At 46.3% G+C, this 19,734-nt stretch overlaps 1 protein-coding gene across 1 annotated transcript; it reads left to right on the forward strand.

The window, feature by feature from the left end:
• Positions 1–1,674: 1,674 nt before the first annotated feature.
• NPBWR2 (neuropeptides B and W receptor 2) lies at positions 1,675–4,284 on the forward strand. The gene is made up of 2 exons (XM_053394515.1): positions 1,675–2,109; positions 2,397–4,284. The coding sequence occupies exon 2, from the start codon at positions 2,863–2,865 to the stop codon at positions 3,925–3,927; it is 1,065 nt and encodes a 354-aa protein (XP_053250490.1). The 5' UTR covers positions 1,675–2,109; positions 2,397–2,862; the 3' UTR covers positions 3,928–4,284.
• Positions 4,285–19,734: the final 15,450 nt, after the last annotated feature.

Below are 19,734 nucleotides of genomic sequence, written 5' to 3' on the forward strand. Positions count from 1 at the left end.
AAAACATACACAGGCATATTACAACTTTGCAGTAATATTAGGGCGTGTGGTTTTTGTTTTTAATTTTATTGGACCACAAAATCTATAAACATACAATACAATACATATCAAACAATACAATACAAGACAAGACAATACAGTGGTACCTCAGGTTACAAACGCTTCAGGTTACAGACTCCGCTAACCCAGAAATAGTATCTTGGGTTAAGAACTTTGCTTCAGGATGAGAACAGAAATTCTGCTCCTGTGGTGTAGTGGCAGCAGGAGGCCCCATTAGCTAAAGTGGTACCTCAGGTTAAGAACAGTTTCAGGTTAAGAATGGACCTCCAGAACAAATTACGTTTTTAACCCGAGGTACCACTGTACATACACTACATATCTACAAAACATACATTACCTATATACCTACCCAACGTAAACACACCCTCAGTGAATTGACTTCCAACCATTCTCATTGCGCTAGTTTACATTTAATTAATCTGCACACAATGGACTACAGTAGTACCTCCAGTTGTGGATGGGATCTGTTCCAGAGCTCCGGTTGGATCCCGAGGTTTCCACAACCAGAGGGACCACTTCTGCACACGTGCGTGACGTGGTAGAGCACTTCTGCACATGCACGTGCAGCAAAACACTTCCAGGTTTGCCGCTTTCGCAACCCAAAGTTTACATTACCCGAGGGTAACGTAAGCCAAGGTGCTACTGTATTTTTAAAGAATATCTTAAAAACTATGTGGAGATGGTAGATCTCTTGACAGACATTGAATGAATCTAGGAAATAGAGAGACTACAATGAAATGAGCTTGGAAAATATTTGGAAGAATAGAATATCCAAAATGAAATGCGTAGGGCGTGTGGTTTTGAAAACTATCCATGCCTCTAGATGTGTTTTGGAGTGCCACACGAGGTCACGGCCCCGAAAAGCAATTTTGCCAGGGGGAAATCACAGTGCGGAATTGCGAGAGATCATGGCGTCCAAAATGGCTGCCGTCTTGTCGTGAGGAGAAAAAAAAAGGGATGTCCTGGTTTTACCGGGGTACCTACAGAGTATGCAATTCTGTCTCCAGGCACAGAGAGCTAGATCTGCTCAACATATGATGGGGAGAGACGTAGCTCAGAGGCAGAGCATCTGAGCTGCAGGTGGACCTCACGTTCAATGCCTGACATCTTCAGGCAGGGCTGCCTGAATCCCCAGAGAGCTTCTGCCAGTGCTGAACTAGGTGGGCTGGTGGTCTAATTTGGTACAAGCTGACTTCCTATGCTCCATGACAGAAATGGGAGCAGGGAGCAAGTAATGCTTTGTGCAAAAAAACCATGTTTCCTGTGATAGGAAACAAAACTGCCTGTGCTGTTCTACATGCCTTTTGTCTCCCATTATCTGCAACTCGGCACAACTTTAAGAAGGGGCACAGGAATTGGGCACAGCTGTCAGGGAATGAAGCTTTTGGAGGTATGTAAACCCCAGTTATCCTTGTTTCAAAAATTAACCACACACAGTTTCTCCTTCTCCCCTTTTTTTTAAAAAAAAGAAGGAACCACAGCATTTTGTAGTCCCGCTCGGGTGATCGTTACTTAGGCAGACTAAAAGAGAGATAAACAACCATTGCATTTACCCAGGGTAATTTATTTGGTTTCGTTACACACACACACACACACACACACACACACACACACACACACACGTGCAGTGGGAATATAGCATGTCAGCCCACTACTGGTTCCTCCTTTGCCTCCAATTGAGACGGGAGAGTCTGAACAGTGAGAAGCAGCTGGGTAGCAGATGTTAAGAGTTAAACGTGAGAAATCCTGACTCGACTGGGTGAGAGGAGCACTCAGAGCTAGAGGGGAGTTTCAGCTGATGAAGTAGGAGCCTAACCTGGATGTTGTCTGATCTAAGCAGTGCCTGAAAGGAAAGGAGGGGGAGAGGATCACAGCAAACTCAACAGCTTAAAATCTAGCGGAGCTCTATTTATTTCTCTGCTCTCTGCAAAGCTGGGGTGCCAGTAAGACGATCTTTGGGGATGTTGTTCAGCACCTGTTTCTTCCACATTGAAGCCACTTGCTGGAAGCTGGACTTGGAGTGAAGAGTAACATGAAATCTACACAAAGGTAAGGCTAGTGACATCTCTTTTTAAATACCATTTTTCTCTTATGCTTTGATGCTCTTTTTCATTTTGGGAGTTTGCTTTCCGATGCTGAACAGGCATGTGAGTTTGGGCATGTTCAAGATCGTTTTGGGATGCCTGCATTTTGAAGCCGCCACTCAACATGAGGGTGCGTGCAACTTAGACTGGGGCAGGACTTGGTGGCATGGGGGGGTAGCTGCCTTTGGGCTTTTAAGAGGTTTATATACGCTTGTCTCATTATTCTTTAATGTCCTCATCCCTCTTCTGCAGGGCATTAGGAAGTGTCTGCTGCATCCCCAGGAGCGAATGAAATCACAGCTGTAATGGATGGGGTACCGCTCTCTTCATTGCCTCTGAGCGGATCTGTGGGGAGCAGCCTCGCCGTGTCCTAAGTTAAAAGCTACTTTCATTTCCATCCCTGATGCAGAAAAGGGGCCGGTGGATGATTAGATGGACAAAGCTTGCTCAAGGAGTTAATCGGATGGCAGTTTTCATTTTTAGAGCAAGAGCAGCTCGATTTTAAATAGCCGGATGATCGTGACTAATACAGAAGAGGCACAGCTCAAAGGGATGCTGCTCTTGACACGGAAGATCACTTTCCTTTCACTTTCCTAGCTTCGATTTGGTCCTGCCCTCAACAAGCATTTGCGCTTTGGGATGCGATCTAAGACATTTAGCACAATCTGCACATAGCCCTCAGCTAGACCTTCTGAAAGCAGCCAGATCACCCTGGGATATGCTTCTGGTCCCCACTTACCTACAATATAACTTGACGAGCAATTGGGAAACAGAGCGAGGAGGTATGGCAGAACCTGGGGATGATGGAGACCTGAACGCCACCTGCAATGGAACAGGTGACCCCTGCGGCACAGGCAATATTACAAGCTACAACCTCACTTCCCACGAACAGTCCCCGGACTTCTATGTCGTCCTCCCTGTGATCTACTCCGTGATCTGCGCTGTGGGTCTGACAGGCAACACGGCCGTCATCTACGTGATCCTCAAAGCCCCTAAGATGAAGACAGTGACCAACATGTTCATCCTCAACTTAGCCATCGCCGATGACCTGTTCACTCTGGTCCTACCTATCAACATCGCTGAGCATCTCTTGCACTACTGGCCTTTCGGAGAGGTCCTCTGCAAGGTCATCCTCTCCATAGACCACTACAACATCTTCTCCAGCATCTATTTCCTCACCGTCATGAGCATAGACAGGTACCTGGTGGTCCTAGCTACCGTCAGCTCCAAACGGATGCCCCATCGCACTTACAGGGCAGCCCGTATCATCAGCTTTGGCATCTGGTTCCTAGTCACCCTGATCGTGTCCCCCTTCTTCATCTTTGCCAACGTCTACGAAGACGGTCTGGGCATCAAGAGCTGCGGCCTCAACTTCCCCCGGCCCGAACAATTTTGGTTCAAAGCCAGTAGGATCTACACGCTCATCCTGGCCTTCGCCATCCCCGTCTCCACCATCTGCATCCTGTACACCATGATGCTGTACAAACTGAGGAACATGCGCTTGAACTCAAACGCCAAAGCTCTGGACAAAGCCAAGAAGAAAGTCACCATCATGGTCTTCATCGTCATGGCCGTGTGTCTCTTCTGCTGGACACCATTTCACCTGGCCACCATCGTGGCCTTGACCACTGACTTGCCCCAGACCCCTGTGGTCATTGGCGCCTCCTACTTCATCACCAGCCTCAGCTATGCCAACTCTTGCCTGAACCCCTTCTTGTACGCCTTCCTAGACGACAGCTTTCAGAAGAGTTTCAGGAAGATGCTGGAATGCAGGGCTGCTTGAAATATCAGCCGTGCCTCCTGGAGCCTCACCAAGGCCCCTTTCGTATTCGTCATGGCTGTCAACGGCAACTGCTGCAAACTTTGCAACACGTGTCTCCGAAGAACTTTGCAGCAGTGTTACACTTTCATTCGGATGCTGCTTATGTCTTCTCTGTAAGGGCCCTCCTGCTGTGCTTTCGTTGCTTTTCGATTTTGCTTTGTTAGAATGCCTATAAAATATATATATTGTCAGAAAGGGGAAGGAAAAGAGATCTTGAACTTGTAGAAATGTCCTTTTTGTGTGTCCTTAGTCTGTGTCTGCCCCCTGGTGGACAATAACAGGGGGAAAATCCTAATTAAATAAACAGCATGAAAAGGAGAGGTTGGGGTCTCTGTGTGGATGAGCTTGGGTGGTTATTTTTATTTATTGGTAAAATGTTCATACTCTGCCTGTCACCCCAGAAACAGCCTCCCCAAGGCAGCTCACAGGTAGCTAAAAGATACATTTCAATACAATGCTTTGATTAAAGGGCTGGATTAAAAAGACAATTGTACAGCAGGTAATAGAATAATAGAATTGTAGGGTTGAAAGGTACCCTGAGGATAGCCTGGTCCAACCCCCTGCAATGCAGGAACACACAGCTGCCCCATATGGGGATTGAACCTGCAAACTTTGGCATCATCAGCACCACACTCTAACCAACGGAGCAGATGAGCAAGTCAAATCAAACACTTAGAATCATAGAATCTTAGAGTTGGAAGGGACCCCAAGGATCATCTAGTCCAACCCCTTGCAAATGCAGGAATCTCAGCTAAAGCATCCATGACAGATGGCCACCCAACCTCTGCTTAAAAACCTCCAAGGAAGGAAAGTCCACCACCTCTCATTGGAGTCTGTTCCATGCTGAACAGCTCTCACTGTCAGAAAGTTTTTCCTGATGTTTAGTCAGAATCTCCTTTCTTGTAACTTGAAGCCATTGGTTCGAGTCCTACCCTCCACAGCAGGAGAAAACAAGCACGCTCCCTTGATGTAATAGAAATAATTTTTCACACCTGACTCACCTAAATGGCACAAAAGAGGGAGCCAGGTGAACCTCTGTGGACAGGAAGTTCTACAACATGGGTGCCACAACGGAAAAGGCTCTGCCTTGCATACTAGCAAACCATATTTCTGATGGCAATGGGGCGCAAGACAGGGTGTCAGATGATGTGCTCAGGTGATCGGGGGAAATAAGTTTATAGGGATTTCTGGAAAACAATAATCATTGTAAATTGTGGCCAGAAACAGACTGGAATCTAATGCATATGAAAGCCCTGCTAGATCAGGCCAAAGGTCTAGCTAGTTCATTATCCTGTCCTCAAAAGTGGTCAATGAGATGGCTCTCCTGGGAAGCTTGAGTGAAATAGCAACTCTCCCTAATTGTGATTGCTAGCAGCCAATGCTCAGAGACTGTATGCCTCTGACAGTGGACATGCAACATAGCCATCATGGCTGGTAGTCATTGATATCCATGAATATCCTCCATGAATTTGCATTACATTACATTTCCTACAAGGTCAAGCCAGTGGAGATGGTTCTTCCTTCCTCATTTTTATCTCACAACGACCCTGTGAGGTAGGGTATTCTGAGAGGCAGTGACTGGCCCCAGGTTGCCCAGCGAGCTCCATGGCTGAGTGGGGACTTGAACCCAGGTCTCCCAGTCCGACATTCTATCTGCCGCGCCACACTGTCTCTTATGCGTTTGTTTGATCCTGTTTGAAAGCCATCCAAGTTGGTGGCCATCCCTACGTCGTGTGCTGGTAAATTGGAACAGTAGCTGTGTGCAGTTTTAACTATTGGTTGCTTGAAGGAGTCCTCCCAGCTACTTCTAGGTGTGCACCCAATAAGGCAGTTGCCAGAACAGAGAGGCTCTGTCCCTGTCCCAGCTTCTGTATCTCCCCCTCCCAAGCTGCAGGCAAGCAGGCAAAGACTTGGCCAGCGTGAACCTTCTGCTTCTCCTTCTTCAGCCCTCTTCTAGTCCTGGGAGACAGTGGAGCAGGAGAGGTGGAGACAGGAAGAGGAAGTGTAGAAGCCCTTGACTCAACACCAGCCTGACCTATCTCTCCCTTCTGCACCTGTTCTTCACTCTCCAAACCTGCAGCTTCTCCTCTCTCTGACTCTCATCTCCCGGCTGCTACAGGTCTTCCCAGTTCCCTGATCCCTTATTTAAAGTCAGCGTCCAAACCCACTTCTCCCGGTGCCCTCTTATCAGTATCCGGCCAGCACTCCTCAGTCTCCAGCCAGTCCCTGCGCCAATCAGCTGTTCTCCTGAGCATCTTCAGCACTGACCTGCTGGACAGCTCCTGGCCTCCCTGGCAGGATTTTGAAACACATGTTAGAGCTGATAGGAATGAGGCCTGGATCCAAGTGCACTTAAATACCAGGTGAGAGAAATCTCAAGCCTGGGGGCCAAATGCAGCCTTCCTGGTTTCTTTTTATGGCCCTCAGGAGTGTCTCCAGACCACACACTTCACTGGCTCTGCATCACCCCACAAGGGATTTTGCCTGGCTGGAATTTGCCCTTGAGTGCGAATAATTCTTCTTGCATGCCTGGATGGAGAGGGGTGGGTGGATATGGGTGGAAACTAGCCTACTCTACAAATATAAAATTTACATTTGTTACTCCAGTCAGACTAGGCAGCAGTGAGCTAGATGGAAATGCAGTCTGACCTAAATGCCTGCCAAGAAACCATGTCTTGTTCCACGTTCCTGACACCCAACTCTACCTGTCTCTAGACTCTGATAAGAGGCTATTCTTCCACCTTAATGTTTCATTTCCTGGAACTGCTTCCCCTTGAGAAGTCAGAGTGTTTGTGGACATTTAATAAAATGCCTAAAATCTGAGATCAGGAAGGGAAGGCATGACAGAAAACAGGCTCTCTGAGTCATATTTCCCCTTCCCTTTACATTTGGGAAATAGCAGTTTGTTCTGGCTCTTAAATGGATCCTATTTTTGTTCCTTTCCTCTGCTCCCTTTGCCGTGATGGCATGATTCACACATTTGAACACAGCACAAAAGGGGTTTATCAAACATCCAGCATCAGGGCACAGCGTCCTCAAAGCACTTCACTGAATCTGCGCCTTGGTACAGTTCTGAAGGCCATGAATATTTCTTTCCTTTTATTTTTTAATAAGTGCTTAAAAAACAACAACCCCCTTCTGTCTCCAAAATAAATCATGTGTAAAAGTATTTGGCACTCGGGGACTCTCGCAGGGAACTTGGCGTTCTGTGTGTGAGTGCGATTGCATCGCTGCCAAACAAATTGCATTTTCCATGCTACATGTCGTCTGCTTCTCTGACCTTGTTTCAAACATGCAAAGAGATTGATGGCAGCTCTCTGGGGAATTTAAGAAGTCTCACAGCCTGTGTCTCAAAACCCCTGTGAAAATATTTGACCTCAGTTGCCTTGCTGGACAATCTTTGCTTGGAAATATCAATGAAATCATGAAAGGGGGTGAATCTTGGTGGCAGATGGTGGGATCTGGGTCTGCACATTGGATGGCACCAGCTAGGAGAAGTAGCAAGGACAAGGAGAAGTAGCTAGGACACCCCTGCAATCAATGCTACACCCCTGCAATCAATTGGTCCTACCCCTGATGGCTACGTTCTGCCTCCACAGCTGGAAGCCACAGGAGGAGAGAGGGCTCTTATTCTTAAATCTGGTGTTTAGGCCTTCTACAGGCATCTGAGTGGCCACTGAGAACAGGATAGTGGAGTAGATGGGCCTTTGGCCTGATCCTGCAGATTCTTCTTATTCTCTGATGTCCAGGAACATGTGGCGGTTCTCCAGCCCTGATCCACACTTTGGAAAGGGTTCAAAAAAACCTTCCCTTCCACCTCCATTTCCAACACTGGCATTCATTTCATAAACAAACCCTGTGCATTGCAATTTAAGCATTATTAATATGGGACTGTAATTGATGGAAGCCAGCCTAAAGATGAATCAATAAGGTATTAGATGTCCAAAGTTCTGACTAGGGAGCCTACAGCAAGGTAAAAATCAATGTGCACATGGCTGAGATTTTGCCAAGACGAATTTATTAGGCGACTCAACGCAGTCCTCGTTCTTTAGAGTCATTAATCTCCAAGCTTAACTCCTCTCTTGAATGACGTGCCAAAGCCATTTGGACACATTAGCAGGCCCTTTGGGTCCTTTGTGATGACAACCACAGGCAAGGATGGCGGTGGAGGGATAAATAGAACTATTTGCACTGAGAAAGTATCTCAAGTGCAGGCTGTCTTCCTTTTTTGCAATTTTTTTTTTTAAGATGAGGATACCAACCATAATAACAAAAGCAAGAAAATTCCCTTCCCCTTACTACAAAGGTAAGTAAATGCAAATAAACTCTATGGCCAGTGATTCATGTGATGGTTCTGTTTCTCATCCCAGAATCCCAAGGATACAGCATAGAACCCCAAGGATACTGGCAAATGGTTCCTATGGGAGGTCTCTTAGATTTCTAAGGTAAAGGTAAAGGGACCCCTGACCATTAGGTCCAGTCGTGACCGACTCTGGGGTTGTGGCGCTCATCTCGCTTTATTGGCCAAGGGAGCTGGCGTACAGCTTCCGGGTCATGAGGCCAGCATGACTAAGCCGCTTCTGGCAAACCAGAGCAGCGCACGGAAACGCCATTTACCTTTCCGCTGGAGTGGTACCTATTTATCTACTTGCACTTTGACGTGCTTTCGAACTGCTAGGTTGGCAGGAACAGGGACCGAGCAATGGGAGCTCACCCCATCGCGGGGATTCAAACCGCCGACCTTCTGATCGGCAAGTCCTAGGCTCTGTGGTTTAACCCACAGCACCACCCGCATCCATATATATATATATATATATATATATATATATATATATATTCTCAAACAAAAGATATTTCAACTCCTTTTTCCCTGCAATTTTGGCTGAACTTTGGGCGGTTTGAAAGTCTGGATGGCCTTGTCTAGGGAATGTTTTTGGCCCCCAGGCTGGATAGCTAACTGTTCCCACCCCCCATGTGCCAACTTTCACAGGTGAGTGGGGCACCCCACCTGTCAGTCATTTGATGTCATAGTGACATCAGATGACTGACCAATGGATTGGATCCAAACAAAATTAGTTTTACCACTTCCAACGAAATTAATGAGACTTAAGTCATTACGATTTTTTCTTAAAAGGGACTTAAGTTCCACTGAGATGTAAGTTTGACTGACCAATTCAAGGGTCTGGAAACCAAGCCTTATGAGGAAAGGTTGAAGGAGCTTGGTATATTTAGCCTGGAAAAGAGGAGACTTGAGAGGTGATATTCCCCTCAGTTTTTGCCCCAGATGCCGTGTGGCATGCCCTGTTGAACACCTTCTACAGCAAGCAAAGCTCCAAACCACGTAAGCTACAGAGCCATGTCTTCATTATCAAACACCCATTGCATAAACTCACATAGCTGGAGAGTAACTGAGTAGCACTGACAGTCCATAAATCATCAGAGCTTGAGCATGTGCCAGGCTTACTAAGCATGTCGCTTAGCTGCCTTGAGCCAGAGAGTTTGCATAGCATTACATCAAATCTAAATTGGAGATTTGGATGTTTGGATGTGTCAATGATGTGGCCGCCTGCTCGGTGGCATAACCCTTGCATCACCCATCACTGCCACCAAATCTGCCTTTATACAAAGCTCTTCCTAAGCTTGTTTTCCCCTGTTCTAGAGGGTCGGACTCGAACCCAAGTTACAAGAAAGGAGATTCTGACTAAACATCAGGAATAACTTTCTGACAGGAAGAGCTGTTCGACAGTGGAATGGTCTCCCTTGGGAGGTTGTGGACTCTCCTTCCTTGGAGGCTATTAAGCAGAGTGAAATATACTTGGAGTCCTATAGTGATTTCATGCTCTTTATTGCAGCCTGTAAAAAAGTGACTGAATTGCCTCCCAAACCTCAGGCTTTTATATACATTATTTACACAATGAGTCCTGTCTGATTGGCTGATTCTGCTTCCCTCCTGGAGCCTGATTGGTCTTTTCCTGCAGGCCAATCAGTTGTTTCATTCTACGATCCTACCAGCCTAATAGGCTGATTAACTTCTTCCTGGAGCCTGATTGGTCTTCTCCTGCAAGCCAATCTGTTGTTGCATTCTAGGATCCTACTTGCCTATTGTTCTAGCATCCAAGGTTAGTACATAACACAGAGGTTGGATGGCCATCTGTCATGGATGCTTTAGCTGAGATTCCTGCATTGCAGGGGGTTGGACTAGATGGCCTTTGGTGTCCCTTCCAGTTCTATGATTCTATGATTTTAACTCTCCAGTTCTGTGATACTGTGGTATGCCTCTCTAATCGCTGGCTGTTGGGCTGATGGGATATATAAGGCAGTTCCATATCTTTAAAGCCCATCCGATGCACATTCAAAGCACACCACTTTCCCTAAAGAATCACGAGAACTGTAGTTTTCCACTCACAGGGCTGCAATTCTCTGAACCCTTAACAGACTGCAGTTCCCAGGATACTATGGGGAAAGCTATGAACAATGGGGGAAGTATGCTTTTTAATTATAATTGTTTTTAGAATGTCTTAATTTATTTCTGCTATGCTTTTGTTTATAAATTGTATGTCTGTTTGCCGCCCAGGGTTCCTGGAGGAGGAAGGGCAGGATATCAATTCAACAAAAAATAAAACAATAATAAACATGTAGTGTAGATATACTGGATAGTTCACAACAGCTGGGTGGACCCTGCTGGCTACCCCTTTCTCATTCATTGTGTCAATCATAGCCAGTATTGGATCTCCACTGAGAAGCCAGCTGCAGCTTCTAGCATCCTATCTCAGAAGATACCAGGTGTCATAAGAAGCCAGTAGGGGCTTCTAACCAGTGCTATATAACTTCTGCCTTTTGCCTTCCTGCACACAACATGTCCCTGCAAGATTCTAGACCAGCCACTCTACCCATAGGTTTGAGAAATCCCACATAGCAGATTTCATCTACAATCCTACCAAAAGGCCTATTTTCATGCATTTAGCAGGCATTGAAAGCTGTTCCATGGAGGTGCTTTAATCTGCAAAGGAAGGAGAAATGAACTCTAGCTAATGAATCCTGCCTTTGTTTATATATAAAAAAAGTGTTTTGAGAAGCAAGGGCTTTGGGAGATTAAGAAAAAGAGAAATAAAACAGCGCCAGGAGGGTAAAAGCTGCCTAAGGTTGCAGACATGGCAAGCAAATTCATCTTGAAAATGGAATATTGCTGCATCAGATGCATAGATATTATTATTATTACCCCACCCATCTGGCTGGGTTTCCCCAGCCACTCTAGGCGGCTTCCAGCAAAATATTAAAATAGAATAATTCATCAAATATTAAAAGCTTCCCTAAACAGGGCTGCCTTCAGATGTCGTCTAAAAGTCAGGGAGTTGTTTATTTCTTTGACATCTGATGGGAGGGTGTTCCACAGGGAGGGCGCCACTACCGAGAAGGCCCTCTTCCTGATTCCCCGTAGCTTCACTTCTCACAGTGAGGGAACTGCCAGAAGACCCTCGGAAGAGGACCTCAATGTCTGGGCTCAACGATGTGGGTGGAGATGCTCATTCAGGTATACAGGGCCAAAGCCGTTTAGGGCTTTAAAGGTCAGCACTTTGAATTGTGCTCAGAGCGGAGTGCTACATTCCTAAGAAGTGATGACTCCAATGAAATTGATGGAGGGAGGGAGGAGGACAGCAAAAGACCATTCATCATGTGGGGGGGATTGCATCCTACTTTACAGAGGCTGGTCCTCTGCCTGAATGACTGTCAGAGAATAGACCTCCATTTGAAAGAGACCCCTATCTGAAGGGCTGTCCAGTCCACGTCTTAGAACCCTAAGATAGGGAAGGAGGAAGGCTTGAAGTTGTCCAGGAAAGTTGAGCAGGCAAATCTATCACCAACTCTGAGTCTTCCCCACTATGACGAGATCAATTGTGTTTCCCTTGTGTGTCAAACACAAGGTCCGCGGGCCGAATCCGGCCCGCCAGACCTTGTCATGTGGCCTGTGTAGCCGCCACCGGCCGCCAGCCTTCACCTTTTATTCTCGCTTTTTTTTTTTTTGACACAAGAAAGCCACCTCTTCAGCACATGCGCAGCAGCCTACAAGCCAGAGAACGTCTGCCCTCTAGCGGCGCCGGCCGTTCTATACAGGAAACCTCCACTTTACATGCATTCAGGAAACCTCCACTTGTTTTTATATTGAGCACATGCAAACAAGTAGCAAGATGTCCACCTAGCATCTGTAGAAAATGATGTGATTTTCCGCCCCCCGCCCCCATGTTTATTTCAGATTGCTGTTTGAAGCAGGTGGGTGGCTTTCAGAACTGTTTGACTTATAGAGTCTGTGGCAACATTATTGACTCTTACAATGCAACTAATGACTCAAAGCTCCTCTACAGAACTGACTGTATTTTTAGGCAGAGATAGCTGATTGCCTCAATAGACACATGCAAAGAAGAGGGGCCAATGGTGGCAGCTGTACAGCCCTTTCTCTTATGCCCTCTGGCTGTGCCCTTCCACTGGGGGAGAGAGTTATCTATGCCAGGCATGTCCAAAGTTCAATCCAGCCCCTGTGGCAGTTTAGGAGTCAAATCCTAAAAAAAGCTCAACAACTTTGGTCGGCATGTTCACTTCACCAGATCTGGCCCTCTTTGAAAAAAGTTTGGGCACCCCTGCTTTAGAGCAACAATTTCTCAATTGTTGCATTCATATGAATTAGTATACAGTGGTACCTCGGGTTACAGACACTTCAGGTTACATACACTTCAGGTTACAGACTCCGCTAACCCAGAAATAGTACCTTGGGTTAAGAACTTTGCTTCAGGATGAGAACAGAAATCGTGCTCCAGCGGCAGCGGGAGGCCGCATTAGCTAAAGTGGTGCTTCAGGTTAAGAACAGTTTCAGGTTAAGAATGGACCTCCGGAAAGAATTAAGTTCTTAACCCGAGGTACCACTGTACATTGTTTTTATGCAAAACTCTGTCATCTTTTGCAGTTTTATTTAATGTTGACGATGCATGTAGGTTTTTTTGTTGGCCACCCGGTCTTAGAGCAAAACCCTCCAGCGCCACCTAGTGTTGCCTTATTGATGGAAGAAGACTGAGCAGCCTCACCATGGCTCTGGGCCCCCTTAGGAAGACGTGGGGGCTTTGTGGCTCAACAGGGTCATTGTTGGGGAAGGGAGGAAGGAGGAATTGGACTCAGAGTACAGGGCAAAAGGGATGCTGTATTTCAGATTAAGTCCCCCACAACTCCAGACACACATAGATGATGATGGGGAGGAGTGCTTTTTTCTGGGGGTACACAGGGGTACACATACCCCTAAATATTTTGTGAATCTAAGCTGGCCTCATTGAGGGGCCGTATTTCAATATGAGTAAGAAAATGAGAATACCCCTAATTTAAAAAAAAATTTTAGAAAAAAAGCACTGGTGGGGAGCAAAGTTCTTTCAAGACAAAAGGATGCCTCCTCTCTCCCTCCCTGTTCTGGGGGTTCTCCCAACCAATTTTGGGGAGCACAGGGAAAGAAGGGGAGTGAGCCCTGTTGCAAAAGCAGAAGTCCTTGCATAGACTTCTGCTGATGTGGCTGGTTAGGCAAATCCTGCTCTTGGAAAGCAATTTGAGGGCACAGATGTCACACCAAAGCACATTTTATGAAACGTGTAAAGGCGAAGGTTAATAAGCATTGGGTTGCATTCAATGCTAGTTCTACTCAAAGTAGACCCATTGGAATGAATGGGCATGACTAACATAGTCTCATTAATTTTAGTGTCTCAACTCTGAGTAGGCCTTGGTTGGAGATAAAATGGCATTGTTTAGGGCAGGGGTCAGCAAACTTTTTCAGCAGGAGGCCAGTCCACTCTCCCTCAGGCCTTGTGAGGGGCCGGACTATATTTTGAAAAAATAATGAAAGAATTCCTATGCCCCACAAATAACCCAGAGATGCATTTTAAATAAAAGGACACATTCTACTCATGTAAAAACATGCTGATTTCCGGACCGTCCGTGGGCTGGATTTAGAAGGCGATCTGGCCAGATCCGGCCCCCTGGCCTTAGTTTGCCTATGCATGGTTTAGGGTGCTAAACTAGGAGCTGGGAAACCAGGGTTCAAATTCCCACTCAGGCATGAAGCTCACTGGGTGACCTTGAACTAGTTTCCGTCTCTCAGCCTCACAGGGTTGTTGTGAGAATTAAACAGGGAGGCCGAAAACCGTATAACCACCTTGAGCTGTTTGGAGGAAAGGTAGGTAAAGGTAAATTGACCCCTGACCGTTAGGTCCAGTCGTGACCGACTCTGGAGTTGCGGTGCTCATCTCGCTTTACTGGCTGAGGGAGCCGGCGTACAGCTTCCATGTCATGTGGCCAGCATGACTAAGCTGCTTTGGGCGAACCAGAGCAGCGCACGGAAACGCCGTTTACCTTTCCGCCAGAGTGGTACCTATTTATCTACTTGTACTTTGACGTGCTTTCGAACTGCTAGGTTGGCAGGAGCAGGGACTGAAGAACGGGAGCTCACCCCGTCACGGGGATTCGAACCGCCACCCTTCTGATTGGCAAGTCCTAGGCTCTGTGGTTTAACCCACAGCGTCACTCGCATCCCTGTTTGGAGGAAAGGTAGGGTATAGATAAATAAGTAGATAACTACAAGGATCATTCCAGGAAGGAATGTCGGTGCAAGTGGCGTTTTGTTTCCCCTTAATGTTTTAAGAACCTCCTGCAAACGTTCTTCGCAGAGCATAGGACTTAATTTGGAACCCTGGACAGGAGCACATCTCTTAGGGCAAAGAACAGCTGCAACTTTTTCATGTACTGTAGGTAGCACAGCCCAAATGTGTTGTGATGACCTTCTTTGTACACCAGAGAGTGCTCTTATCCCAGTTTTCGAATGCTACCTTGGGTAATAGTATTAAATATTTTTTTAAGGGAATAACAATAGCTGCTAATGTGGCTATAGGTATTATAGAGTAATCAGCTAAAGATTTACAATAGTTGCTTGAACAGGTGTGTGTGTGTGTTGCAGGGGGGTGTCAGTCTGAATCAATGGCTGCAAACTCTGATCAGTAGCTGTGCAAGTGACTTGCACATTTGCTTATTTCTATGGCTGTTTGTGTACACATAAGTATGAATATTACTTATTTGTGTGTAGCTGAAGCCACTAAAAAAACCAAAATACATAAAACAGAGTGAACTATATCACACGGTTAAAATGATTACAGTCATACCTCGGGTTACAGACGCTTCATTGCGTTTTTTTGGCTTACGGACCCACCGAAACCCGGAAGTACCGGAATAGATTACTTCCAGGTTTCGGCGGTCACGCATGTGCAGAAGCGCTAAACCGCACTTTGCGCATGCACAGAAGCACCAAATCGCAACCCGCAGACACACCGCTGCGGGTTGCAAACGCTGCGGGTTGCGAACGTGCATCCCACATGGATCATGTTTGCAACCCGAGCGCCCATTGTATTAAAACCAGGCATACCTTCAGATAAAGAGTTTGAACCCCTATATGCACAGAATCTGGTGGTTCTGATCCAATCAAGCTTATGCCAAAGCCACTTGTGCATTGTCATCTTTTTTAAAAAAAAAACGAAAGCCCAACTCTCTCTCCCTCTCTCTCTCTCTCTCTCTCTCTCTCTCTCTCTCTCTCTCTCCCTTGTCATGGATCGACTGGCTGCAGAGGAATACTGGGAGCTGGGGAACCCAATCCCCAAGGGAAGAAGGCTCAGAGCCAGGGGATTGGTTGTGGTGGGATGACATACATTGAGCGGTCAAAGGGAGAAGAGGGAGCAGACTTGGAGGAGGAAGTGCCAGAAGCTGAAAAGGTAATAGGGTTTAGGGAACAGGAAGAGGCTGTGCCAGAGGGTAGTCTCGACCCAGAGGCAGGAGAGAAGAAAGGCCAGGAGATAGAGATGAGACAGGATGCTGAAGAATCTAGGGAATCTGCGACCAGCTCCTCTCCCCCCGGTCTCCCAGAACAAGTAGAGGAATGAAGAGAGCAGAGCAATGAGAGACTAGATCAAGGAGCTAAGGTTGCTTGGGAAGGACCTGGGAGGGGTAAGGAGTCTTAGGGAGCAGTGGTAAGACACAGACCTTCAGTTCTCGCAACTGCCTCATTTGGGCAAGACCTACTGGGAAGGGTTGCTGTGCTCACTAGGCCTGCGCTGTTTTGTTTCCTGGAATAAAGAGTTAACTTCTTTGACATCGGGTGCTTGGTGGTTTTATTGCTGACCTATGCCTGACTCCAGGGATGCCGGTGGCGCTGTGGGTTAAACCACAGAGCCTAGGACTTGCCGATCAGAAGGTTGGCGGTTCGAATCCCGTGACGGGGTGAACTCCTGTTGCTCGGTCCCTACTCCTGCCAACCTAGCAGTTCAAAAGCACGTCAAAGTACAAGTAGATAAATAGGTCCCGCTCTGGCGAGAAGGTAAACGGCGTTTCCATGTACTGCTCTGGTTCGCCAGAAGCGGCTTAGTCATGCTGGCCTCATGACCCGGAAGCCGTACGCTGGCTCCCTTGGCCAATAATTGAGATGAGTGCCGCAACCCCAGAGTCGGCCACGACTGGACCTAATGGTCAGGGGTCCCTTTACCTTTACCTATGCCTGACTCCAGCTCCTGACATAGAATGATACCTATAATACATGCTGTGTTTCTGTGTCATAATTTTAAATTAATGCACGCACATTTGTGTAGAGTTATATGAACACTCTATTTAGGTGCTGGTTCATTAAGGAAACCTGGATATTTTAATATTATACGTATAATCATGCATATGACATGCAATACTTGTCTGCCTTTTGAGTGGAATTGGAGTGGGTGTGAGGTTCGCTTTTCGTTGAGATTAAAGAGTGAGCTAGAAATGGGGGGAGGGTCTGGGTTGATAAACTCAACATTGAGCTTTTCAGAGAATCTCACCCCTCCCACGTACTTGCATTTTGCCTTTCATTCTTCTCATTAGCCAACTAACGAAGGGAATATTATTATTCGTTTTGTTTAGTGCAGTGTGGCCTTTGTTTTGTTACATTGATAGAGAGCCAGAGAGTGAGCAAGCAACACGACTCTGTTTTTACAATAAATATCTGTTTTTTAAATTAATCATTTTGCTTTTTAAAAAAATGGGAGGAGAAATAGAGGAGGGCTTGTGTATGCATTGCAACAAACTCAGCATTGACTGTTTCCCTTCATTCACTCATTACATAGGAACCTGGGAAGCAGCCTTCTGCTGAGCCAGACCATTGGCTCATCTTTCTCAATACTGTCTACACTGACTGGCAGCGGCGCTCCAGGGTTTCAAGCAAGGAGCCTCTCCCATCCCTACCTGGAGACACCAAGGATTGAACTTGGGACCTACTGTGTGGGGCTTAGATGTTTAGTAGGAAACCACACAATGACAAACCTAGACAGCATCTTAAAAAGCAGAGACATCACCTTGCCAACAAAGGCCCATATAGTTAAAGCTCTGGTTTTCCCAGTAGTGACGTATGGAAGTGAGAGCTGGACCATAAAGAAGGCTGATCGCCGAAGAATTGATGCTTTTGAATGATGGTGCTGGAGGAGACTCTTGAGAGTCCCCTGGACTGCAAGAAGATCAAACCGATCCATTCTGAAGGAAATCAGCCCTGAGTGCTCACTGGAAGAATAGATCCTGAAGCTGAGGCTCCAATACTTTGGCCACCTCATGAGAAGAGAATCATAGAATCATAGAGTTGGAAGAGACCACAAGGGCCATCGAGTCCAACCCCCTGCCAAGCAGGAAACACCATCAGAGCACTCCTGACATATGGTTGTCAAGCCTCTGCTTAAAGACCTCCAAAGAAGGAGACTCCACCACACTCCTTGGCAGCAAATTCCACTGTCAAACAGCTCTTACTGTCAGGAAGTTCTTCCTAATGTTTAGGTGGAATCTTCTTTCTTGTAGTTTGGATCCATTGCTCCGTGTCCGCTTCTCTGGAGCAGCAGAAAACAACCTTTCTCCCTCCTCTATGTGACATCATTTTATATATTTGAACATGGCTATCATATCACTCCTTAACCTCCTCTTCTCCAGGCTAAACATGCCCAGCTCCCTTAGCCATTCCTCATAAGGCATCGTTTCCAGGCCTTTGACCATTTTGGTTGCCCTCCTCTGGACACGTTCCAGATTGTCAGTGTCCTTCTTGAACTGTGGTGCCCAGAACTGGACACAGTACTCCAGGTGAGGTCTGACCAGAGCAGAATACACTGGCACTATTACTTCCCTTGATCTAGATGCTATACTCCTATTGATGCAGCCCAGAATTGCATTGGCTTTTTTAGCTGCTGCGTCACACTGTTGGCTCATGTCAAGCTTGTGGTCAACCAAGACTCCTAGATCCTTTTCACATGTACTGCTCTCAAGCCAGGTGTCACCCATCTTGTATTTCTGCCTCTCATTTTTTTTTGCCCAAGTGCAATACTTTACATTTCTCCCTGTTAAAATTCATCTTGTTTGTTTTGGCCCAGTTCTCTAATCTGTCAAGGTCGTTTTGAAGTGTGATCCTGTCCTCTGGGGTGTTAGCCACCCCTCCCAGTTTGGTGTCATCTGCAAATTTGATCAGGATGCCCTTGAGTCCATCATCCAAGTCGTTGATAAAGATGTTGAATAAGACCGGGCCCAAGACAGAACCCTGTGGCACCCCACTAGTCACTCTTCTCCAGGATGAAGAGGAACCATTGATGAGCACCCTTTGGGTTCGGTCAGTCAGCCAGTTACAAATCCACTGAGTGGTAGCATAGTCAAGACTGCATTTTACCAGCTTATTTACAAGAATAACATGGGGCACCTTGTCAAATGCCTTGCTGAAATCAAGGTAGGCTACATCCACTGCGTTCCCTTCATCTACCAGGCTTGTAATTCTGTCAAAAAACGAGATCAAGTTAGTCTGACGTGACTTATTTTTCAGAAATCCATGCTGACTATTGGTGATCACAGCATTCCTTTCTAGGTGCTCACAGACTGTTTGCTTAATGATCTTCTCCAGAATCTTCCCTGGTATTGATGTCAGACTGACTGGGCGGTAATTATTTGGGTCCTCTCTTTTCCCCTTTTTGAAAATAGGGACAACATTTGCCCTCCTCCAGTCTGCCGGGACTTCGCCTGTTCTCCAGGAATTCTCAAAGATGACTGCCAGTGGTTCTGAGATCACATCTGCCAGTTCTTTTAATACTCTTGGATGCAGTTCATCTGGCCCTGGAGACTTGAATACATCTAGACTAGCCAAGTATTCTTGTACTATCTCCTTAGTTATTCTGGGCTGTGTTTCCTCTGCTGAATCCTTTGCTCCAAATTCTTCAGGTCGGGCATTGTTTTCTTTATCGGAGAAGACTGAGGCAAAGAAGGCATTGAGGAGTTCAGCCCTTTCTGTGTCCCCTGTTTGCATTTCACCATCTTCTCCTCTGAGTGACCCCACTGTTTCTTTGTTCTTCCTTTTGCTACAAACATACCCATAAAAGCTTTTCTTGTTGCTTTTAACCTCTCTAGCAAGCCTGAGTTCATTCTGTGCTTTAGCTTTTCTGACTTTGTGTCTACACGTGCTGGCTATTTGCTTGAATTCCTCTTTGGTGGTTTCCCCCCTTTTCCATTTTTTGTACACATCCTTTTTTAATCTTAACTCAGTTAAAAGTTCTTTAGATAGCCACCCTGGCTTCTTTAGGCACCTTCCATGTTTCAGTCTCATTGGTATTGCCTGGAGTTGTGCTTTTACTATCTCCCTCTTAACAAACTCCCAGCTATCATGAACTCCCTTTCCTTTTAGTATTACTGTCCATGGGATCTCACCCAGCACTT

This window comes from Podarcis raffonei, chromosome 6 (genome assembly GCF_027172205.1).
Source record: "Podarcis raffonei isolate rPodRaf1 chromosome 6, rPodRaf1.pri, whole genome shotgun sequence".
Taxonomy (NCBI): Eukaryota; Metazoa; Chordata; class Lepidosauria; order Squamata; family Lacertidae; genus Podarcis; species Podarcis raffonei.

Coding starts and splice junctions, on each gene's coding strand:
- NPBWR2 (XM_053394515.1), top strand. CDS start 2,863: ATGCTTCTGGTCCCCACTTACCTACAATATAACTTGACGAGCAATTGG.